At 36.8% G+C, this 25,419-nt stretch overlaps 2 protein-coding genes across 4 annotated transcripts; both read right to left on the bottom strand.

Moving 5' to 3' along the window:
- Positions 1-448: 448 nt before the first annotated feature.
- On the bottom strand, positions 449-14,319 carry rnf115b (ring finger protein 115b). Of its 2 annotated transcripts, XM_081376108.1 has the most exons (10): positions 14,196-14,291; positions 12,082-12,158; positions 10,391-10,449; positions 10,166-10,232; positions 9,770-10,002; positions 8,584-8,652; positions 8,237-8,309; positions 7,957-8,050; positions 6,556-6,671; positions 449-2,502 (listed from the first exon to the last, which is right to left on the bottom strand). In XM_081376108.1, exons 2-10 carry the CDS (start codon positions 12,094-12,096, stop codon positions 2,371-2,373), a joined length of 858 nt encoding a protein of 285 aa, XP_081232234.1. In that variant the 5' UTR covers positions 12,097-12,158; positions 14,196-14,291; the 3' UTR covers positions 449-2,370. The 2 variants fall into 2 exon arrangements, with proteins under 2 accessions (XP_081232234.1, XP_081232233.1); XM_081376107.1 differs by lacking the exon at positions 12,082-12,158 and having other exon boundaries at positions 14,196-14,319.
- Positions 14,320-14,526: 207 nt separating this feature from the next.
- On the bottom strand, positions 14,527-23,517 carry scamp3 (secretory carrier membrane protein 3). 2 transcript variants are annotated; one of them, XM_081376106.1, is made up of 10 exons: positions 23,286-23,517; positions 23,044-23,186; positions 21,942-22,025; positions 21,581-21,688; positions 19,982-20,102; positions 18,862-18,990; positions 16,632-16,800; positions 16,440-16,541; positions 16,189-16,321; positions 14,527-15,773 (listed from the first exon to the last, which is right to left on the bottom strand). In XM_081376106.1, the coding sequence occupies exons 2-10, from the start codon at positions 23,095-23,097 to the stop codon at positions 15,624-15,626; spliced, it is 1,050 nt and encodes a 349-aa protein (XP_081232232.1). In that variant the 5' UTR covers positions 23,098-23,186; positions 23,286-23,517; the 3' UTR covers positions 14,527-15,623. The 2 variants fall into 2 exon arrangements, with proteins under 2 accessions (XP_081232232.1, XP_081232231.1); XM_081376105.1 differs by having other exon boundaries at positions 23,044-23,517.
- Positions 23,518-25,419: the final 1,902 nt, after the last annotated feature.

The raw sequence follows: 25,419 nt of genomic DNA, 5'->3' as shown, positions 1-25,419 counted from the left end.
GGATGTAGCTACTACACCATGTTGACATTATCATGTGACCTACTAGCATCAGTTATGTCGCTTCACTGCCATTCATAAATCCTCTACCGTGGCCTTATAGGATAGAAAAGTGTCCATTGTATGCACACTTCAGAATCTAGCTGGAAGTAGTAGGTCATCTGGGTACTTTTTGCCTACTCTTTTATGAATACTGCGAATTTGGACATTTTTCTTTCATCACATACTGTTTTTCACCTTTATAGCATGCAATTTCAGATGCAGCCACTGAGATTTATAAAAATCCCAACACCTATTGCGAAAAGGGCATCAATTATAGCCATTTCTGGATCCTGTTGTGTCATGTCAGTGTTTAACCACAGAGAAATATTGAGACTTTCGTGGGTATTAGCTGTGGGGTGTTCGGTAACATCATAACTGGGCATAATTTGCAATAATTAGAGCAACAATATGACCACTGAAACCTGCTTTTTTATTTGACCTTTTACTCCATCCACACAAACTCCCTTTGAACTTTTGAATCAATCTTGGAGGCGGATGGTGAAATATACAGTTGCGCAAAACATGGTTATTTTTTTACATTGATCTAAGTTACTGGTCAATTCTGCATTTAAACAAGTCCTGAGTGTCTATAATTTTTAAGGGATTATCATTGTAGGGACATTGCTCCATGAAGAAATATGAATAGTCACATGTCTCATTACCAATCATGCAGAAATGGCCTTGGTAAAACAAATGGAAATCAAAATTCATAGTGAAACTGTTGCTGTTTTGTAACTAATTTGATGTGGGATTTTTCAAGCTGCAAATGAGATAATTAATCTGACTGACTGCATGGCATGAGGACGTGTCAAATATTAATAACAGAAATTAATTAGGAAGCTACGTTCAGAAGCTTTCTCTTCATTCAAAATCTAAATGACAGATCAATTTTGAAAAGCATATCTGCCTCTCAAAGCATGCAAACACACTACCGTTCACGTGTTTTTGAAAGAAGTCTCTTTTGCTAACCAAGGCTGCATTTATTTGATAAAAATACAGTAAAAACAGCAATGTTGTGAAATACTATTACAATTTAAAATGTTTTCTATTTCTAAATTGTCATTTCTTTCCTGTGATGGCAAAGCTGAATTATGATTGGTTTATTAATCATAATTCTATAATGAGTCTTCAATCCGATACTAGGCTAAAATAAATGTTAACACATTGTTTTTCCGTCATTAGGATGAATTATTTATAATATATCAGCCATCAACCAGCATGAACTCTATCAACAGTTGAAAACCCCATATAGTTCATACACTGTCTAAAACACACAAAACTCATTGTAATAAATTATTTTATTTATTTGCTTTGAGAGTGCAATATGTTATGTAATAGGTTGGCTTATAAAAGTTATGTGCCTTTTTCTAGTTATTTATTGCAACATTATTTTTCTTGTAAACATTTCACGTTCACATTTGAAATTGAATGACATTCAAAAGGTGCAAAGGCCATATTGTGAAGTGAACATTCTTATAAATGGGACTGTATCTCAATATCAAAATATGGAGCAGAAAGTCAAGGAACCCTGAGAATGAGGACAAAAGCACCCAGAGGAACATCAAACAGCTTCAGGATATCATCCACTAAGTACTTTTTTTTTTTTTTAAATCTATCTACAAAAACCCCAAAACCTTCAAAAAAAAAAAAAAAAAACTATATGTAGCAATGTAAATCAACAACCACAAAACAGAAGTGTAAACTATGAACCCAAAACATGTAGAGCAGACTAAACGTTTGACAGTGCAAAACTTCAGCATGTATCTAAATCTTTGTGTTTCTATACCTTCAAAAGAGCGAAGGCATGCGTGAAGCAGATGTCATCCATTGACAGGTAAGGGAAAGTGAACTGTGCGCTGACTTCTTTGTGAGTTATTGAAACGAGAGCCCTGAAGAAGCTATAGGGTAAAAGTGTGCCATGCCATTAAATATGCATATGCAACTTGAACCGTATCCCCTGAGACATCTGTATCATCTATCTCAGCGGTTGTGAGCTCCAGTCCTGCGGGCCCACCGAAGAGACCGTGTTTATTCCAACCTGGAATTATCAAAACTGAAGTCAAAGTTGAAATGCGTTTGCTCAGGTTGGACTTTAAACATCCTTGGTGGGATTTTAGTTCACAAACATTATACAAACAAAATTAACAGATATAGATGCTTATCAAACAGGATATTGTTTTAAAAAGGGTTGTCTGATTAAAATGTCTCTCGAAATAGGAAGGCACTTGACTGGAAGGTCTTTTCAGGGGCTCCAAGAAGCACTGGTGCACACGGCTATGGTGCTTCTCTTTGTCCTGGATTGATCAAACTAATCAAGGAAGGAAAAGGAGGCTAAATAGTCTCAAAGGTGCTACATTCCTCTACATTCGTTGGTGAGGGGATTGCCCCAGGAGGTCCTGTCTGTGGCTGGAAACCCCAGTCTTCACCATCCAGACTTTTCCGGCAGACAGGGCAGGTGTCGTGCTATTAACACAAAACAGCACAAAATGAGGACAGAAGAGTCATTTCTTTTTCGTTTAATTTTTTTCATAAGCTATCGTTCAAAAGATTGGGGTCACTATGATTTTTTTGTGTGTGAAAATTGTACTTTTATTCAGCAAGGACACATTAAATTGATCAAAAATTACAAAAAAATCTCAAAAATTAAATGCAGTTCAATCATGACAACTCTCGGAATATACCGTAGTTAAACAGAATGGAATGAAATGTAAATAGTAGGGCTGGGACGATACACCTATCTCCCAATTCGATACTATCACGATACTTGGGTGCCGATACGATATGTATTGTGATTTTTTTAAGAATTGCGATTCTACAAGTATTGCGATTCGATATTGCAATATATTGCCATTTTTTTTTAACACTAGACCATCGGGAAAAGTTAAATCATACACTTATACAGACTGTACATGATGTATAAGATGAGTCATTTTTACAAAAACAAATCATCCCATCTTTCTGACTTTTATTTCAGAGGCATCATACAATACTTCATTCTATGGAAGCTTGTTTCCGCCACAAAATAAAACATTTTAAAAGATAATTGCGACTTTTTATCTCACAATTGCGAGTTTACATCTCGCAATTCTGACTTTATTTCTCAGAATTGTGAGATATAAAGTCAGAATTGCGTGAAATAAAGTTGCAATTGCGTGATATAAAGTCAGAATTGCGAGATAGTCAGAATTGCGTGAAATAAAGTCGCAATTGCGTGTTTTTTTTTTTTACCTCAGAATAGTTTATATCTCACAATTCTGGCTTTATAACACGCAATTGCGACTTTATTTCTCAGAATTGCGACTTTATATCTCGCAATTGCGACTTTATTTCTCAGAATTGCGACTTTACATCTCGCAATTGCGACTTTATTTCTCAGAATTGCGACTTTATATCTCGCGATTGCGACTATTTCTCAGAATTGCGACTTTATTTCTCACAATTCTGACTTCATATCTCGCAATTCTGAGGAAAATAAGTCACAATTCTGACTTGATATATCTTGATAAAAAGTCAGAATTGTGAGATAAAAAGTCGCAATTATCATTATTTATTTATTATTCAGTGGCGGAAACAAGCTTCCATAACATTCCCTTGAATAAATGATTCAATAACAAATAAAAAATTTAACAGTCACTTGTCGCCACTTAGTGGCAAAACAATGTAATGATTAATGCATTATTTTAAGCATCAAGTTTCTATCAAAAGCTGATTTTGATCGCTATCGTAGACATCAGTGTTCATATTTGAACTTTAAACTTTTATCCAAGTACTTCTATGGTAATTTTAACTATTGCATCACAGAAATAATGATACTATGAGGTTGAAAAGACTGTTTGTGAAGCTGTTTCATGACAACTCTCTCCGGGTCAGCGGCAGCGCCAAAACAGCTTTGAATGTTCCGATATGATTTTGTCAAAGTTTAATAGACAGACGAATTGAAAGATCGCGTGGGTGTTTGAATCGAGATCACAGTCTTTTAAAGATGAATCGTGCAGCTCTATTGTGTTATCTCTCTCTCAGCATATGAGTAGCGCTGGTGCAAGGGCTTTTCAGTGCTTTCAGTCTCACGTCTCTTCCATTCGTCCACTTGGGATATTACGTCACTCAACACTCATAAGCCGCGTTTCCATTAATGATTCGCGCAAAACTTTTGCGATTTTTTCTAAATATCGATAAAAAACTATTGTGAAATGACGCCGTTTCCATTAACCGATGTTATGCGACTAAAATGTAATTTTTTCCTCTCGCGATAAGTCATTCCAAAAATCATGGCAACGGACGTTGGTAAGTTTATATATATCACAGCCACGTACCACACTAGACATTATTATTATTAATGGAAGGAAACGTAGGCGTGTTATCCAAGCATTAATGGCAAGGAAAGACCCTTATACTGTGAGCGGCACATATGAGGTGTTTCTGGGTTTTTCTCACTCATTTCTGCTCCGAGGTCTTGATTGTGACATTTCTTTGAGGTTTAGAATCCAGTATTTCTGTCATTCTTTTGTCTTTTATGAATTTAATAAAGAACTCTGTCGCGTATTCTGTCCAAACACACCGCGCCTTCTAAGTCAGGTGACCTGTAAATGCGCAAAAACTGTTTCCATTGCAGTTTTGCGAAATATTTCTTTTTCGAATTGCCTGAAAAACCTCCTCATGCAAGCGTAAAAACTTTTTTGCGATAAATGGGAGTTTTTGCGAAATTGACGTGTTTCCATTAGGCGTATTTTCAATTCGCAATTTCAATTTGCGCACTTTGAAGGGTAATGGAAACGCGGCTATAGATAGTGACACATTTCATCCTCTGTTGGAAAGAAAGTGGACAACTTCTGTCAACCTCATACAAAAGCAACTACAAAAAAAAAAGCAATTGAATTTGAAAAATCGCGATAGCTAGGTGAATCGATTTTTTCTCCCAGCCCTAGTAAATAGGCTTAGTCTTGGAGGGCTAGATCTGCTACGCTACTGCTGTTGCGTGAGTAAAGGCTACTGCTGAAACATGCAGATAAATACAGTGAATAGAATGCAAGCTGCTATAAAGGGAAGTAGGGAGAAGCCCTTACAGATCTAGGCAGGTGGTGCTGGGGAAGGTGGAGGGCTAGAAAAAATCCCATGGCATGGTACACTGACTTGGTCAGCTTTAAAGTGTCATGAAACCCCCTGTTTCAGAAGCAGTCAGTTCTCACTACTGTTTTGAAAAATGCTACAAAAGTGGGCGTGGTTGAGTGCTGAGTGGAGGTGGAAGAGAGGAGACTGACAACACAGCAACGCTCTCATTAAAAGCATCAAAGCTTCCCACAAATGCACGCTGCGATTTACCGTTACACGCAACACAACATACATATGGTTTTGTGAGCTCACCGTAAATTAGACAAATACATACATATCCTGTGACAGCTATAATTTAATGCACAAATAAATGCACATGAATAATTAAGAGGCACAGATGAGTCATCGATCTAATATAGTACAAGAAAACACCACATCCTGCGACGCTGACAAGCAGACGGATTTAAACCCGGAAGTTAAAAATACCGCAAAAAAGTTTCAAATTAACCCGTTTTCTCCTACAAACAAAACTAACGGATGGTAACATTGACTGTTAAAATTTGGTTTAGGGTATTATGACCCTTTATGAGAACCAATCAGCTGCTCAGAAGTTTCATGACTGAACTATGTATTTCTTGTATTTCAATGAATCCTGAAAAAAATATTAAGCAGAGCAACTGTTTTTAACATAATAATAAGAAATGTTTCTTGGGCTACAAATCAGCATATTAGAATGATTTCTGAAGACTGGAGTAATGACGCTGAAAATTCAGATTTGTCATTACAGAAATAAACATTTTTTAAAATATTTTTAAAAATATATTAAAATAGAAAACATTTATTTTAAATTGTAATACTATTTCACAATAGTACTGTTTTGCTGAATTTTTGATCAAATAAAAGTAGCCTTGGTGAGCATTAGAGACTCAAAAATCAACCCCAAACTTTTAAACGGTAGCATAGGTTATTTAGGCACATAATTCGGTATTCCATGACCTACAGTTTTCAAATATCATTAACGTCTGAGCACATTTCAAACCTGTCACCTCAAAAATTCATGTTCGTGGTATGACTTGGTGTAATGTTGTAAAGAAAAAATGACCAAGTCTCTTCAAGTAATGTTAACCACAATGTTTATTGTGCTCATAAATTCGAAAACTGACATTTTAAAAAACCCAGTGGAAATTCCCGAGGGTGAATTAGACTTCGGGTTGGTCTACGTCATGACTGACCACATCTACAGGCTTTGATTATTAGTCCATTAGAGTAAGGTTGGTTTTCCTATGTCCACCACTAGAGGTCCTTCCAAACATTTTTGCTTGTTAGTCAAATATAACCAACGATTACACATGGCCACCACTATTTACGACAAGCAAGCAGCACTAAAGTAAGCTTATGTTTCGGTTTAGTAAACATGGGTCTGATTACAGAAGATCCAGCACTAAGGTCGTTTTATGAGACTCATACCAGTTGAAGCCAGGGCACAATACAGTTGCTGTGAAAGTAGTGCAGACAGGGCAGCTGTCGGACAGATTCCCCTACAGAGTATTCCTCTCTACACACAGGGCATTCCAGCCGGCATGCTGTGAGAGAGACGGGGAAAAATATGCATGGATGAACACACCAGAAAAACGGAGAAAGCAATTGTCAAGTGCTGCAAAAAATATGTACAGTACGTTCCCATTAAAGTGCCCCATTATGATTTTTCGAATATTACCTTTCATGCAGTGTGAAATATAGCTGTTTGTAAATGTAAAGTGTCTGCAAAGTTTCAAAGATCAAAGTGCATGACAAATAAAGTTATTGTCTTCTAAAATAAAGAATACATTCTGAACTGCCGAAATGAGTCGTCAGGCGGTAGACCAATAACGAGAGACTGGGCCGTCTGACCAATCAGAGCAGAGTAGGCTTGTGGTAAGAAGGGGTTTAGAGAGACTGAATCTTCAAATGAACCGTTTTCAGCACGAACCTTTGAGAAATTAGGTGATGTGCAATGTATATTATGAGAAAATTAAAGTGTTTTTTGACCTTGGATAGAAGTAAACCTATTGTAGATACGTTTATTTGCACTTGATCTATTGTAAACCTCCAAAACAAAATTAGGAACCTTTAAAATAGCATAATAGGGGCACTTTAAGTTATGAAAACGTTCTTTCTGAATGTTCTTTGAATGTTCAAAGTGGTTTTTTTAATGTTTAAAAAATGTTTTTTCTTGGTTATTCAAACGTAAAAGGAACATTCCATTTTATAATTATGTAAACATTATGAGAACCGTTACTTATGTTCCCATTAAGTTATGAAAATGTTATTTCTGAATGTTCTCTGAACATGTTAGACAAAGTAAAACATTTCAGAAAAAAAGTTTGATGAACGTTGTTTAAATAACGTTTTTGTGCAAAAATTTTGAGAACGTTATTAAAGACTAGATAACTTTGAACAAACATTCTATTAATGTTACTGGAAGAGCGTTTGCTTATAATTTTGAGAGAACCTAGCCAGAAAGTTCCAAAGTTCTGAGAACGTTACCGGTTATCTGCGACGCTTTAAAACAAATTGCGACTGAATGAACAAAGTGATTTGTGGCTCAGCAAATCAATAATTTGAGGGGAAAAATGTTATTCTCTGGAAACATTTGACATGAATATGGCAAATACACAATGCACTGCTGTCAGAATCGTAGAGATTCGTCTTGTTTTAACACTTTCCAGTTCACCCTCTTAAATTTATCATACTCAATAAAATAGACTGCCAGGAAAAGCAAGAAAAACGCTTCTTGGAGGTGACCAGAAGTATGTGAACAGCCCTGTTTTGCTTTACAGCACTTAAAATGAAGTGTGCATGGTGACTCAGAGGATTATGGGAACTTACCAGCCTGTTCGGAGGAGATGCTAACAGTGGGGAGAGATGAGATCATCTCCTTCTCGGCAGGAGGGGGGCCGGTGTTTTCAGACTGACCAAGCAACTGGAAAAAACAAGATATTTCGAATGTTTCTTTAATTTTGGTACAACAAAATAAAAAGTCTTCTCGACTTTAGCTTGGGTACAAATTTAAGTGGCAACAGGCAAAATACTGCGAAGACTAATGAGGCTAAGTGCAAAAAGGTTGAGGACATGATGAGTCACATCATTAGATGACGGTGTGACTAACCTGTGTGATGACCACATCTAAACCTCCTTGTCCCCAAGCATAATCTTCAGGGTTAGAGTGTAGCATGCTAGACCTGAGAAACAGGTTATTGATAAAACATTGGATAGATCTGTAGATATTGTCTTCACATATAGTAATGAATGAATTTATAGGACAATGGGGACCATGAATATCTTTTGTTGGTCCTGGAACAACAGTCCTGTCAAACAAACAAAAGGTGATGGGTTGATAAGAATATTGTTTAAGCCCAGCCACACCTGAAATCTGATGAATTGATTGATTTACAGGAATGTTATTTCAGGAACATATTCCACTTAACAGAATCACGGTAAACCACAAAAACATACCATGAGGAGGGTTGGGAACCTGCACTGTCAGAATTGGAAAACAGACCAGCCAAGAACTGCTGGACAATCCTTAAAGAAACAAGTTTTGTTGCATTTAAAAAGAAGGAGTTCACGTTTGTAATATCAGAATATCAGTCTTCATAATAATTGAAAAAAATTCCAGTCGTTGTAGGGTTCTAGATAAATGAAGAAATTCTTATTAATCAGATTTTCCCACCATTGAAAACTTGGAAATATATATATATACGTTTTATAAATTATGATTTCTGGCCTAGAAAAGTCATGGAAATTGTGTCATGGGGAAAAAGTGTCATGGGGAAATCATGGAACTTTCTATACACTAATATATTTTTTTCTTCTTTTTTTATCTATTTTAATATATTTTAAAATGTGATTTATTCCTGTGATGGCAAGGGTGAATTTTCATCTTCAGAAATCATTCTAATATACTGATTTGGTGCTTAAGAAACGATTCTTAACTATCAACAATGTTGTTGTCACAATGTTTAGTTTCGTTTTTAAGGACTTTTAGTTTGTTTCTCTTCAGTCACATGTTTCCCTTTGTTCTTTTTTCCCGCCACAATGTTACCATGGACATTCATTACCGATCACACCTGTTTGTATTCTGTTCATCACTAGCCGGTGTATTTAAGTTCCTCTTGAGAGAGAGAGAGAGAGAGAGAGAGAGAGAGAGAGAGAGAGAGAGAGAGAGAGAGAGAGAGAGAGAGAGAGAGAGAGAGAGAGAGAGAGAGAGAGACAGAGAGAGAGAGAGAGAGAGAGAGAGAGAGAGAGAGAGAGAGAGTGTGTGTTTATATTTTAGATTCATTTTGCATCAGATAGGTGTTAAAAATAGCCAAGGTACTAAAAACTAGATTGATTTAAAATATTTTTTTGTATATGCAGGTTAAAACATGATGCATTTAATTAGTAAAGAATATTGTAGATTAGTCAAGTCAAATCCCAGAGCCAAGTAAAAGAAACATGGATATACTAAATATATTATGAATGTTGCAACTGTGCAAATCAACAGATCCTCTCTGTGCAAAAGAAAAAAAACGATTATATTTATGTATAAAACATTTGCATGTTCAAACTGAATGCTAATCTTGACCATATACAGATCATTATATATTGCGTCTTGTAGAACTCCTAGAAGACAGCAGCTGTAACAAGTGTCTCTACACACCCCTCCACAGCCTGTCCCTGATCCAGTGTAGAGTTTCGCTCCTGGCTGTTCTGTTGAGGGTGAACCGCAGGCTCTGTGCAGTCTGACAAAGACTCCTCTAAAGCTACAGGTCCCGCAGTCCCAGAGGCAGGATCACCAACTGCTGCCTCGACCCCAGAGCGACTGCGGGGCGCGTCTGTGACCGCGGGGTCGGATAGGAGCGCAGAACGTTCCATGAAGAGCAGCTGCCACAGCTAATCAAAGGAAAAGACAAAAGACTCATAGAGAAGCAAAACTATGACTGATTCAAAACTATGATTATTTCCTCTGCACCAGCAAAGTCATTCTGAGTCAAAGGAGGGAATATATATATATATATATATATATATAGATAGATAAAATTGCATAGTATTATACCTCCGCAAACTGTGAGGCCATGTCATCACTGGCAGCCCCATCACTGCCATCAAGACTCTGAAGAAGACTAATAAAATGAGAAAATGACAAACATCAAAAGACAAATCATTCCTATTAGACATAAACAGGATATTTTAAGTATAATAAACAGAGATACATGCAATAACAATAATGAAAACCAATTCAATCTTTATTTTTACATGGTGGCATAAATGCGAAACTCACCTGGAGTTCTCTGACACCTCTTCAATGAAGCCAGATTCACATTTGGGACAAACATATTCCTGTTCAAAGGTAATTTATTATCTACATCAGTTCCAAACAAATTGCTTCTGAATTCAGATGTTGACTTTTAGGTTACTAAACAGGGCAATTAGCATGAAAGTGCAATCCCATAAAAGCACCGATGGAAGGGGAAAGTTCTGCAGGTGATTTACTGACAACGAGCACATTGAAGAACACAAACACAGCCGGATCATTTCCATAATGCCCAATGCAATCTACCAAGAGCAGTGCAAATTAGTGTCTGGTTTAAGACATGCTTTTTTGGGGTGTTAAATAATAGTGCAAATACCAGTAAACTGACTAGCGCAATCCTTAGTAAATCGGGTTGCGTGATTCACTTAAACAAAGTGTAATAATACATGTAAAAACTAATGCTAGCAACATGTTAAAACATGTTAGAATCATAAAATCATGTTATTAAAATGCTAAAACAATGCAAGGATCATGCTGCAAAATGCTAGGATCATGTTAGCAACGTCCTAAATCATCCTAGCAACGGGTTAAACCATGCTAAGATCATGCTAGCAAAATGTAAAATTATGTTAGAACATATTAGCAACATGTTAAATCATGTTAGAAAAATGCTAAAACATTCTAGAGACATGTTAGCAAAGTCCTAAAACATGCTAGGATCATGCTAGCAACGTGTTAAATGATTCTAGCAATGCTCTAAAACCATAGACTGTAAAAAAAAAAATAGGGACGTAGTGTCCGTGGTATCACCCGTAGGTTTCTGAAGAGCATTTTTTAATCACAAAGTGGGAGGAGCCGGCCGTCACCATGTTGGCAGCACGTCACTCCCGGATAACCAAAAATGGGCAAAGAGGCGGGATTAGCTAAGGTGAAGTGACAGCTAACAGACAGCAGACAAACGGCTAGTAGTGACGCAGCAGCAATCCACCAGTCACTCAAGTGGCCATGCCCTTAATTATGCAGAACTTTATATAATTAAGAGGCTTAATATAATTTAAACGGATGAGTTATAAAAAAAATGCACCCCCCTAAGGTGTCAAGAAAGGGAAAATTAGCTATATAGACAAAAAACACTTTTTGAACCAGGGTGTAAAAAACTATTCTGCTGTAAAGTTGGGCACATTAACATGGGGATTGACTCTCTTTTGGGATTGACTCTCTTTTGGAGCCTGTCTCTAGTGGCCAGTCGATGAATTGCAGTTTTAGTCACTTCCGTGTTGGATTCGAGACAGGAAGGTTGCTGCTTGGCTAAAACATGATAGGAATGGGATCACGCTAGCAAATTGTAAAATAATGTTAGCCTAAAACATGCTGGCAACAAGTTAAATCATGTTAGAAACATGTTAAAACATTCTAGAAACGTTAGCAAAATGCAAAATCATGCTAGCAACTAAATAAAAAATGTTACCAATGAGCTAAAACATGCTAGACACATGCTAAGACATGCAACATGATAAAACATGCTAGCAACATGATAAAATATGCTAGGAAGTTTATAAAACTTTCAAACAAGGCTTTGTCAAGCAAACATAAACATTTGTCCCAACAAAATTTACTTTCTAGTTTATTTTACAGTAGTTTTTACTACAAAAAGCTATTGAACATTCCCATTGTTGTTGCCCATGAAAAAAAATACAATTCATTGAACACACATTTACCTTTTGTGACAACATACCCCAATAGTTGACAGTACTTTATTAGACAAGTTTCTTCAATGGAACTTGCATTAAACAGCCTGTTATAGGAGTTACAAGTGTTGCGGTCAGCAAATGCTGTATTGTATTAAAACACTGGACAGCTTGTCCCGATCTAACATTTAGTGTAAAATAAAATGTCAAAATAAAATAGTTGTCACACTTTTTACTGTAGTGAATAATTCTGAGAGTGGATTTATTTATTTTACCATGGTATTGACTTCAAAAAGTATAGAACATTTCAATTGTTATTGCCCATGAAAAAAATACAGCTAATTGAACACACATTAACCTTTTGTGTAACATACCTCAATAGCTGACAATAATGACTATGAGGCAAGTTGTCATAAATTAAAACAGAACAAATCTGAAATAAATAAATAAATAAAGACAGTGCTGAAATACCAAACATGTGCTGTAGTGTTGTATCAACAAATACTGTATTGTTTTAAAGGCACACTATGCAGTTTACGTTTTTTTGTCAAACAGCGACCCCTAGAGTCCCCCTATAATACTGTTATATTAAAGGTGCTCTAAGCGATGTCACGCGTTTTTTAGGCCAATTTTTTTTGTCACATACAGCAAACATCTCCTCACTATCCGCTAGCTGCCTGTCCCCTGAACACACTGTAAAAAAAAAAGTGGCCCAGGCTCCACAAATGGCAACAAAAAACAAACTGGCCCAGCCTGGACCAAGAAACATAACAAACAGTGTTCCAGCCAATAACCAACAAGAATGATTTGGGGGTGGGGGTTGGGGGGTTAGTTCGCGTGCACATGAACAGGGTGTGGGGAGTGGAGGAGGGAGAAGCATGAAGAGGGAAGTTAGCTAGAGGTGAGATGTCCTAGACAACGACTAACGTTAGAATTAAATTCTCTTGAACAAATAGCAAAGAAGAGGGAAAAGGAGAAGGAACGTGCAAAGTCCCGAATTTACATCGGAAAAGCTTCCGACTCGTTCATGACTGTTTCAGGAAGCACGGAAGGGAAGGGGAGGGGACAGGATGAGGAGGAGGGAGGGTCGAGCTAGCCTCCGTTTTGTTTGACAATACTTCGAACGTCAACAAGAAGTGACGTCAACCAACATCGCTTAGAGCACCTTTAAGGTATAAATACTAATCTTTTGGGTTGACTTTTCAAATTTTGTTAAAAGCTATCTATCTTTAAACTTCTGTATAAGCCAAAATTTTTTGTTTTTTGGTGAGTCTCTGAAACTAGACCCTTACCGTGTTAAATTTATTTTCAACTTGCTACTTTTTCTTGCCAAATTTTATATTCATAAGTGCAAATTTTCAAAGAAAACTCCTCCTTTTTTCATTTAAGAAAGATTTTGATATATATTTAAATTCTTTGAGGTACTCAAAAAACTCTAGTTTCTAAAAGCTAGTTTAATATTTTTTATGTTTATGTAATGTAACCCTTTGTATTGTGTATTGTTCATTGTTTATTATTGTCTTGTTTTGTATAAAAAATGAATTAAAAAAAAGTATAAATACTGCATAGTGTGCCTTTAAAAGACGTGTGACAACTTGCCCCGATCATCTGATATTTATGAAAAATACCTTTGTCCTGAGAACACATTTGAACTTTTCAGTTTTTCTACCTTCATTATATAGCTGACCCTTGTATGAATGTATGTCTGGGTAATATTATAGCGTCTCCACTTGTTTACCCAAAAGATATATTACATTCACATCATCATGCCAATAAATGCACTGACTGCATGAGTTTCTGCTTGATTGCAGACGATCGAGGCTGTGCTAAATTTGGCATCAGAGAAGGCTAACTCCCAAACTTGGATACCGAATACCTTGCAACCATGGCACTCATCACAAATTCCTTGTAACGTTTAGTCCGCAGCTAACATGAAAGACATTCCCACAGTTCTATACTAATGCGCGTGAACTCATACAAACACGGCATGTATAAGAAATATATACAGTAACGTTACTGTATGTTAGAACTTATAAGTTATAAATGAAAGAAGGAAAACTTCGATTGCGTTGAGGCTAATATGGGGTGAGCAAACCACCAAACGCAGATAAACTCTCGTTAATGAAGTGTTGCTGTGTACTCACCGGTAGTCTGGGGTCGATTTCACCTTTACAGAAGTGACAGAAGAACCGGTGTCGTGGGGCAGCAGAAGCCTCCGCCATCTTCACTCAATATAGCTGCTCATAGAACTATGACGTTACGCGCCACATTTGGAAAGGAGCGTCGGTTGTCAAGGAGACGCGTCAGACCAATCAAGTTTCAGAATAGTAAACCTTAAAGGGATAGTTCACCCAAAACTGAAAACACCCTCAAGTTGTTTGTTTCAAACCTGTATGAGTTTCTCTTCTTCACACAAAATACGATATTTTAAAGAATGTTGGTAGCCAGACAGTAAAATCCAAATCCAAATAGTATAAGATGCATATTCATGATTCATGAACTTTAATAAAACATAACACAGTGACATACAGCAGCAGCAACACAATAACAGTAAAAACCAATACTTTCATTTAGGCATATACAATTGTGTTAGACAAAACGTTAGATTGAAATTACAAAAAGAGGAAGTTACAAATCACAAAAGCAACACAACAATTTTGGCCACAGATAACCACACCAATCTCTGCTACCACATTTTGATAAGAACATTTAAGTTTTAGGTCAAGGTATCAAGTTCGATTCTGTATTCCAAAGCACAAATCACCTGCCTTAACCCATGACAATAAAGCATTAGTTGTGTATCAATGCAAAGAGGTACATACAGTAGTATAAGCTGCATCAAAACATGCTTTTTCATAAATAATGGTCAAAGCAAGAAATCCATCCACCAACAGACTAATAAAGTGAATAATAAATCTCTAAAATAAGATGTGAGAATCCTCCGATTCGTTATAAAAAAAAAACTTTTGGCAAGGTAAACTTCACAGGTTTATAAGTAACCTCAATTCTAGAGCAATGAAACGATCCCTTTCCTGGACGTGTACAGCTATTTACACAGAAAGGAAGAAGTCAAGGAAAAAGCAAAGGCAGAATGTGGCACATCTTTCGTGAATCTGCAAGGCTGCTGTACCTTGCACTTTGCAAGCTTTAGAGATGTACTGTAAATATGCAAGAATTGTAAGCCAAAACCTGGGGCCTTATGTATTTTTGTGGTCTTTACAAATTACTATAGTGACTTTTCTAGCATAATATATGGAAATAAGACAATTGTACTAGTTGATCATACTGTAGATCCTCATAGAGAGCATTTATATCAACCATAATTTCACATCAACACCTAGATCCTTTTTGCATGTCTAAACTAATGGCCTGGTGCTCAGCAAGACCGACTAAGAGAAAAGAAATCCAATGTAGCATTACTATCATTATGACATGCATGCAAGAGGGGTCTAGGGTAACTGTGTTGGTTTGCAATTCAGCCATGTCTATGGGTGCTAGAATAAGTCACTTTGTCACAGAGCAGCGTAACCAATCAGGTTCATCGATCTTATCTCTTTTTTTCATCCAGGTCTCTACCGAGGTGCAGTGAAGGCGCCCTGTGCGGCAGAAACGGTGGCATTGGTGGCTGCCTGGCGCACTGCCTGATTGGAAAGCACACCGGTAGCAAACTCGGCCTGGGCCTTCTCAAAGCTCGCTTCAGTCTGCCTGTACATAGAATGAACCTGATGGAAGAATATGCAAGAAATCGTCATTAAACAGATCAATAATTTTGCATTGGTCTCTTATGCTCACAAAGGCTGCATTTATTTTAATCAAGTAATACTGCAAGATATGTTTTTTCTATTTTCATACATTTCAAAATGTAATTTATTCCTGTGAAGGCAAGCTGAATTTTCAGCATCATTACTCCAGTCTTCAGTGTCACATGATCCTTCAGAAATCATTAAACACTATTTTTGTCATTAAACCCTGGAATAACTGTGGAAAAGCTGCCGAAGAGGAATAGACAGCATCACCATAGGATGAATTTGAATATTTAGTATGGTTTTCAATTTAGATTTAGGATTATATCCCTAATTTGACTGCCAATGGATGTGTAAAGGTCCATTTGCTGCTGTTAGTGGAGATGTGATTTACCCTCTTGAGCAAAATGACTCCCATGGCCGCCTGAGCGGTGAAGAGCACAGAACTGATCAGCATGATCGCACCCACTGCCTTGCCATTTTTGTTGCTGTTGTCACTAAGAGCGGCTAAACTCACGATCCACCCACTGAAACAAACGGGAGAGAAAGAGAAGTTTAAAGAGTAACAAGCCATTGGCCAAATTTAAGAATGGAATAACACAATTAACTGAAAAGTCAATAAGTAGGTTGTTTCGTCACGCTCACCTGAAGCCCCAGCCAGGGATACCGATAGCCATGATAACATAAAGCACCAGTTGGGCGAAGAAGACAAAGAAAAAGGCAAAGAAGTTGAAGGAACTGTCACTCCTGTTGAGAAAGAGAACAGAAGTGCACACAATGACTGATCCATGATGTTTGGATGAGACATCAATTTAAACGCTCAATCTGTGATCGTACCTGAAGGCTTTGTACACAGGCCTGTACCAACAGACGAAGGAGCAGGGGGTGAAGAGGAGAAACCAAAGGATGGCAAAACCAAAGCCAACCGGTGCCGATACATTACTGGGTTGGCCACAGAACATAGCCAAACAGGAGATGAGGTTAAAGAGCAAAGTGCATGCTGTGACTAAAAGAAGAGAAAGATAAGTACAAAGTAAGTAAAGTAACACACTGGAGTAGCGGTTGACCAATATTCCTATACTAGGGATGACTAAAGAGCAACTGCTGGCATGTGATACATAACACTATTTAATGAATAGTTAAAAATTGCTGAAACTACAGTCATAGTTCAACCAAAATTGAAAATTGTATCACCCATATGACTTCAGAAATCAAAGAGATCTGGAACAATATAAGGATATGTATGCATGCATTTATTTTTTTGTCTGTTTTCCATACCAGCATTATATTAATATTAATAATAAACTTTATTTACACATAGCACCTTTAAAAATAGCTTCCAAAAATATTATCAAGTACAAATCATAAAATAAAATATGGGCATCAAAAACAATGGAATTCAGTCAAACAACAGCATTAAAGGCTATATTCATGGCAAAAGTAATGATACAATAACACAATATGCAATTAAACCTCACATTACAATAACAATTATATAAACATAGAAATTGTTAACATTTTCCCAGGGGAAAATTTTCTATGAATGAAATTCATAAATAAAACTGTAGCCTAGTAACATTACAAACAGTAAAATATGTTTCAAGTAAAATGTTTCTTACAAAATCTCTTTAAATGTTAAAGTCCCCCTGTATTCAATCATTTTATTCCTTAAAACTCATCCTTGACCACCAAAATGACATATCTAAATGCAGTGGTGGAATGTAACGAAGTACAAACTTTGTTACTTTACTTAAGTACATTTTTCACGTATCTGTACTTTACTTAAGTAGAATCAGTAGTGCATACTTTTGACTTTTACTTCGTTACTTTTTGCAGCAATTATTATACTTTCTACTCCACTACATTTCTACAACGTTTCGTTACATTTTCTGATCAGTTTTTCCCCTGCCAAAACAGGGATTGAAAAAAATCTCCATACGCTGAGTTTCGGTTCATTTATGAGAAGCGCTTTAGTTCACACGCCGGCGCCTCCGTGTCGTGATTATCTATTTTCTACTATATTTACTTCTCATTCATTAAATCCTGGCAAAACGAAATTCACTTTAAAAAAAGGCTTTGTGCTTTCTGTTTGAGGTCTCTGTGAAAGTTTTAAAGCAGTCTTTTAGTGCCGCTTTCAGAGCGGTCACGTCTGTAACATTGTTTTTTCCTCATAAATGGGAACACGAAAAATAAAATAAAACGAATATTTTATGTTCTGTGGAGAGCCAACCCTTCTTCATCCGGTGGGTAAAAAAGGGGTGTGTCACCATTCTGCCTTCTCACACCGCGACACAGGTTCGTAGATCTGAGTGTAGCGATTTCGGATTCATATTGCACATTGTTACAGCCCTACTTATTAGAATATAGACATTAAGAGAATAATTGTTATGAAAGTACTTTTACTTTTAATACTTAAAGTACATTTAAAATCAGGTACTTTTTACTTTTTACTTAAGTAGGGTTTTCATTGTGGTACTTCTACTTTTACTAAAGTAAATATGTCTCTGGTTATCTGTACTTTTACTTAAGTACTGAGATTCAGTACTTCCTCCACCACTGTCTAAATGTTTTATCCTTGAAAAAAAATCCGTCATGCCTTAAAATAGCTCGAATGTAACTCTACACCCTGGCCTCATTTAGTATACGCGGTTCTATGAATATGCAAATTAGCCCCTCCCCCACTCACTCACACCAGTTCAGAGATCCACTCATTTGCGATCACACGTTAACGTGATTGGTTACAAGGTAGTTTGTGACGTCAGAAACACCAGTGATTTCAAACCGCATTTTTGAGACTGTCTTTGATTCACTGCAGTTATAAGGAGAAAATACTCAGCTAATGTGTACTAAAGAATATTTTAAAACAGAAAATGGCCAAAAACCAGTCGAATTATCAGCCTGCCCAATATATCGGTCAATCGCTACCTTGGGCACGCACAATTTCAGTTTAACATAAGAAAAAACAAAGGATAAATTCATAACTGAATTATTTGCTAAGGATGATGACCCAAACCAGAACCATCCGCTCACTTCAAAAGACAAGACAAACTAAACCGAGCAAACTTACACATCCAGTAGTAGTACAAGGTGGTGACAGTGCGCTGAAACCTTTGGCTGATCTCCAGATTAATGTCCTGATAGAAACACGGTTTCACCGGGCAGAAGGAGGGCAATGGGGGCCAATTATTCAGACGAGCTGATGGAGAAGAACACAGAAAGAGATTAATTTCCCCATTCATCAATCACATCCGCTAGCTAGCATCACTCCATTAATGTCCTGTTCATTACTGCCGAGGTCCTTTGAAAATACCATCCATCCATCACTGTCATCTTTTTAACAGTTTCGTTTCTTGTCCCCTCCCCACTCATTCAGGTCTCATCCATCTCTGCACCTTCATCATAACCCTCACTAACAATTTCAGAAGTCCATCTAAATAATCACTTCAGTTCTTAAAATACACTGGGGTTATGCCCATCTATCTGTCTTGTTATTTTTACATTAAACACTTTTCCTATACATATTTCTTCAGCTCTCTTCAGGATTCAAGAAAGGTGTAAATGCGGTGACTACCTGTAGTGAAAAAAGCAGTAATGAAATCAGAGTTTCAGTATTATTGAAATGCTTCGCTTTGCCTGTTCTGCTCATCTTGACTGCTCAAGCCTCTCATTCTTAAAAAAAAAAAGAAACACACTGATTGCTTGTCCCATTTTCGGCATTGATTGTGGGTAAAAATCTGCAAAATTGTGAGAGATTGTGAAAAAATGTGGATTTCAATATGGTAAAATATGCAAATGGAGCTGACTGTACTTCACTCTGTTTGATAGCTGAATTACTTTTATTCAAAACTCTTTCATAATGCATCTAGATTAGTACATTTTCTGAAAAGAAACTGGTGGTTGCACGTGTAAAACCACTATGTTAGGATGTTGTGGATCGTTGTCAGGTCATTCCTATGTGGTTGCTTAGGTGTTATGATTCCTTTTTTAGCGTTAATATTTTATTCAACAGGTTATGAATTGCAAAACTAATCGCAAATTGCCACCAAAACCTTTTATAAGCATGATGCCAGCAGCAAAATCGAGGTTGAGGGGGAGTAAGTTCACTGTTGGTTCAAGAGGTTTCATTTAAATTTAATTCCCCTGGCAAATGCATAAACTAAGATATTTTCCATTCATCCTTCACTCACAGGCTCCAGATCCAAGTGCATGGGCATCCAGCTCTCTCTCTCTTCTCTCCAGCTCCTTTGCTTTTCTTTCTAGTTCCTCCTGCTTCCTCAACAGATCTGCTGTGGTGGCATTTACTGCAGACTGAGAGAGAGAGAGAGAGAGAGAGAGAGAGAGAGAGAGAGAGAGATTAAGTTATGAAATGCATAAGTGTTTTCTGTCACTACCTGTGACAGAAATAAAAGTTGTTGAATAAAAGTATTAATTTCTTAAAAATTCTTTTAAAAAAAAGTATTATCTTGCTATTCCCACAAAATTCCCACTATAACAGTCAGCAGTCTTAAAATCATTCATGCAGATTAATTTATCTTATATGTTGTGAAAAAAGTCAAAATATGGAATTAAATAATTTAAAGATCAAATTACACAACCATTATGCAATATACAGCCTGATTGCTCAATAACCACTTTAGAACAATTGCATCATAGTAATAACAGATCTAGCTCTAACATAATGGAACTAAAATATTGCTTTATAAGTGACATAAGGAGCGGGCAATCATGTGTTGAAGGTGATGCAGTAAATGTATTTATTTACTAGTAAATGTGCTGATATGCGATAAGATCTATCACAACGATGATCATGCACTTTCAAATAATTCCTTATTACAAATTATTTCAATTTTGAGATTGCATTTTAAGAATAATTTTCAACCAACTGGTAAAAACCACAGTGTTAAAAGCTTCTGAGGAATGATGTCAAAACCCGAAAGACTAATTCGCCACTGGTTCCGCCAAGATTTTCCTATCAGGGTTTTTCAATTAATGAGTTCTGCGGCAAACAGAAATTGACGATGCTTGAACGTTTTGCTCTACAATGAAAACTGCACACATCCCAGGCATTCTTCTTTAATTACTTATAAGAAAGATAAGTTTAAAAAAAACAGCTTTAAAATTTTGGACATAGGTGTGTGTAACTTACGTTGTAGAGCAAAATGTTCAAGTACAGTCACGTTATGTTTTCCACAGACCTTATTTTACTCGTAATAAAAAATAAAAAACATTATAAAAACCAATAGGAAAATCTCAAGGAAACGGGTCTTAAGGCCCGTTCACACCAAGGACGATAACTATAAAGATAACGATAAAGATATAATTCTAAAAATCGTTCTCCATATTAAAGAATAACAGAGTTCACACCACAACTATAACGATAAAGATATGAGGAACGATATCGTTGGGATCACTTTCAGAACGATTTTTTTCCAGCTGTCGAACGATAAAACACTGACAGCCAATCAGAATCCATTCTAATTTAAAGGTCTCGCGCATTTAAAATGGATCTGGATCATCCGGGTATAAAAATATCGTTATCGGTCGCTGGTGTGGACACATATATAGTTATCTTTATAGTTATCGTGCTAGGTGTGAACGGGCCTTTAGTCTTAAGGGTTTTGACGTCCATGCACCACTCTATTATCATGATATAAAATTTGATACCGTCACATTTCAAGCAATCATAGTAAATCAAGTGTATGCACCTTTGTGACCAAATATCGCTAATTTAGTTGAAATTCTGTGTTGAGTAGCGAGTAACAGACTATTCTAAAAGGAATCAGCACCTGTGTTCCATTGGATCCATAATTCCTGGGCTCAGTGGGTGTGGTCCTGCTGGGAGGCGTTTGGGCAGGAGGTGCAGCAGGAGACGTGGCTTCATAGGGAGGTGGAGGCTTCATTACCCAAAACAAAAAATGCAAAACAATTAATATCATCTTAATAAAAATCTAACTAAAATAATCTATCATGATAATGCAGGCAAAAGGTTCTGACACTTGAGAATTTTCTCTTGCAGGTAACCGAAGTTGAAATGAAACTCTGTTTTTTAATCATTTGTACTCCCATCATGTGCTGTATTAATAATTAAAGGCTATGTTAGCTATGTAGCGCAGACTGCTCACCACCTGTCAGGACGGACATATTTACCGCAGTTGTGTTGTTGTCAAATGGGTTGTAGAGGTCCAGCGTGGCATAGCCAGTGTTGCTGCTGTGCTGCGTCACTGATGGATCCTGGAAACACAGAAAAAACAAACCTTTCAATTCATTTAGAGAAGGTGGTAGATACTAGATAGTCATTAGATATTTGGGCAGATACCACAAAAATGTAAAATTTTTAAAAGAAGCTCGAGGTGGCCAAGGAACTGGCACTGTAAGCGCACAATCTTGCACTGATATCACTTCACCTGCTAGGGAACTGACCTTCAAAACACAAAAAGACATGAAATCCTTCTGATAAACTAAAAGTAACCAATCAGCAATAACTGCCATTAAATAATTATGACACACATGGTTGAATTAGTTTCTCTTGATCTTAAAACCTTTTAACCTAAAGGACGTATGCTTAAATTTAGATACAAATATAAACTGTACCTATTCATAGACTAAAAATGTATTATTTATATTTAGGTAATTTCATATTCATAAACGTTTGAAGGTCTTTATGGATGATTTTCATTTGCATATCGAGTCTCTCCAATGTATTGAAAACAAAAAATTGAAAGATGAAGTTGCTTGGAAATAACTTTATATGCTGCCTTCTTTCCTTAAATACTCCTTATTGGTATTTTTTCTCTTCTTCTTTTCTATTTTCTCTTGTATTGTAAATGAAATCTTTTTAGTTGTTATCTTTTTGGATGTCTTCTTATAGCTGTACATATTTTATGTTATGTCTTTCATGTCAAATTTTTATATATATATAAAGTGGCATCGCATCGCCAACTACTGGCCTGGCAACATAAAACAGCGTTTTAGCCATCGTTGTCGTGTAAACGTACCCTTAATTTATCTATACTTAAAGCAACAAGTTCCCACAACTAGCAGGTCAAAAAGACCAGAATGCAACGATACAAATCGTGGACCAGTGGAAGAATCAACCATACAATAACATTATCATGTAATCTAATATGATTGGTCTGATGACCGTTACATCACAAGACATACAGTACTACACAAATAAAGGCCCCGAATGAGAACAAAAACACCATCAGTTTTCTAATGTACACTTCCAAAAACCTGAACAATATATTACCTGAAATGGATTATGATCATCGGCTGAATCAGGAAAAGTGGTGTATTTTGACATCCTGGGGCTGATTTGGCAAATTAAATCTGGCCAAGATGTAAAAAGATGCTAAACGTAACCGTGACGACCAATAACAGACCAGAACAGAGCTGTGTAATGGATAGTTACAGGAAGAAGTAAATATAGTTTAGTAAACAGCTGATTATTATAACGCAATTTAACCAAAACAAATCACGGTTAACACTGACCAGCTAACTTAACCAACAGACATTACAAAGAGACGTCAGGTGTCCGTTTCAAATCAATAACATATCTCGTCCTTCTTTGAAGTGGTTTATGGTCTTCTTCTTTGGTATTTTTATTTATATACTTATTTTCTTTTGTTGGATTTTACGAGCGACACGATTTGTTTCAATTTCACTCTGGCATCACTGGTGTATTAGCGCTAGTGTACAGGAAATGTGTCTATCACATGACAGGGGTGTTGCCAGGTTGCACAAGAGAAATAAGCCGTTCACTCTGAAAAACAAAGCAATATAAGCGATACCTTTTCCGTTCCGGAGGAGCAAACTGCTAAATCATGTATTTTTGAAAACCACTTAAATTTACAAAAGTTTATTGAAATATTTCACATAACTACTGGAAATAAACCAGTCGTTACGGCCATTTTTATATTAATTTTTATTTATTTTTTAAACCTGTATCAGTGGGGAAAGTCGCTTATAATAAGCGGACATGGCAACACGGCAGAAGAGAGGCGAGGAAGTAGCTGCGTGACATGACGGCTAAAAGCCAATAGAGAGCCTAACTAATATATTAAATGATAGTCCAAATTCAAGGAAACAGATAAATGTAGTTATAAAATTCATCAAGAATTGTGGGTTATATTATAGGATTTAGAAATTAGATCATTCTCTTCACACTCCATCACAGTAGGTGGCGGTATGCGCCTTTGAAGTTGGTTCGCAACCCGCCATAAAACCAAAAGAAGAAGAAGAAGAAGAGTAGAGAGCCTCACCTCCGCTTCCGCCTCATGGGACCTTACTTCGGAAAAAATATGTATGGAAGTCAATAGCGAGAGATAACTTATCTTTTTATTCCGTCTGAACTGTGCCCTGAACTACACATATGATGTTTGTCAATTTAAAAGGTAATTATGAAAGTCAAGAAAGTCGCAGTTTGTCATAAAACAGAAGAGTAACGTTTAGTTTTATGTGAAAATCGCTCAATGAACTACATCTCTCGTCTCTCACTATGTACGTCACAAGATCTGTTGCTCGTATGTGTGTATTCTGGCTCAAAACACTCAGGCATGACAGCGTTACGTTACGATTATAAGGTAAGACTATAGAAAAAAATGACAGACGTTAGCTTCATTCATTGAGAGAAAAGGTATGACGTCGCATGTGCGCCTTCTGGGTTTGTAGTCTTTCTAATTACGTATTTTCACAGTCTTATACCTCAGCAGTTTTACATCAAGCTGCGACTTTCTTGACTTTAAAATGTATCTTTTAAATTGACAAACATCATATGTGTAAATCAGGGCACAATTCAAACGAGATCAAAATATTTGTTGTCTCTCGCCATTGACTACCATACAATATTTTTCCGAAATAAGGTCCCATGGTGGTCGACCGGAAGGGGAGGGACTTAGGCTCTCTATAGGCTTGTTCAACTTGAACCGGGCCTGCACAGACCGATCGGTTTATGACATCAAAGTACCGCGAGAGCGATTCAAAAGCATACGGAGCCGTCTGCTCTCTAATATCTCTCGCGGTACTTTGATGTCATACGCATGTCTGTGCAGCGCTGGTTCAAGTTGAACAAGCCTAATAAGAAAAGGTAATTATGTCGCATGATGAGGGAGAATCTTTGGGGAAAATGCATGTCTGCGGAGTGTAGCAAAGGGGCGTGATTCGCTTAACAAAGTAAAACTCCTATCTATCTATCTATCTATCTATCTATCTATCTATCTATCTATCTATCTACAATTTAAAATCTCATGTGTTTCTGGTTCCCGTTTCAACCACTGGGCGTCACTGTTGATTCGAAAATTGAGTCAGCAACCTAATTTTCCCTCTGTAAAATATAGGTACGGGCACCGGGGCAAGTTTGCTGATGGCTTGCTATTCTCAAGTCATGTGAGGGGATGACAGGAGGGCAGAAAGTCAGTCATATGATACCTCAAACACTGCACGCGCATAGCACACACACACACACACACACACTCACACGTTTGGTTCACTATCTTTATGGGAACTACCCATAGATGTAATGGTTTTTATACTGTACAAACTGTATATTCTATCCCCTTACACTAACCCTAACCCTACCCGCAATCACAGAAAACTTTTAGCATTTTTACATTTTCAAAAAAAATAA

This window comes from Scardinius erythrophthalmus, assembly GCF_964197995.2.
Source record: "Scardinius erythrophthalmus genome assembly, chromosome: 10".
Taxonomy (NCBI): Eukaryota; Metazoa; Chordata; class Actinopteri; order Cypriniformes; family Leuciscidae; genus Scardinius; species Scardinius erythrophthalmus.
The sequence above is the reverse complement of the archived record's forward strand: the minus strand, read 5'-3'. Positions and strand labels throughout refer to the sequence as shown.

Bases quoted from the DNA above. Each gene is read 5' to 3' on its own strand.
- rnf115b (XM_081376107.1), bottom strand. From the start codon at position 14,273: ATGGCGGAGGCTTCTGCTGCCCCACGACACCGGTTCTTCTGTCACTTC. The intron at 10,003-10,165 runs GTATAATACTAT...TCCTTTGATTAG, and splicing joins TGGCCTCACAGTTTGCGGAG to CTGTGGCAGCTGCTCTTCAT. The intron at 2,503-6,555 runs GTATGAGTCTCA...TTGTGTTAATAG, and splicing joins TTGTGCCCTGGCTTCAACTG to CACGACACCTGCCCTGTCTG.
- scamp3 (XM_081376105.1), bottom strand. From the start codon at position 23,097: ATGTCAAAATACACCACTTTTCCTGATTCAGCCGATGATCATAATCCA. The intron at 20,103-21,580 runs GTGCTGATTCCT...TCTCTCTCTCAG, and splicing joins ATGGATCCAATGGAACACAG to TCTGCAGTAAATGCCACCAC. The intron at 16,542-16,631 runs GTACGATCACAG...CTTTCTCAACAG, and splicing joins CCTGTGTACAAAGCCTTCAG to GAGTGACAGTTCCTTCAACT.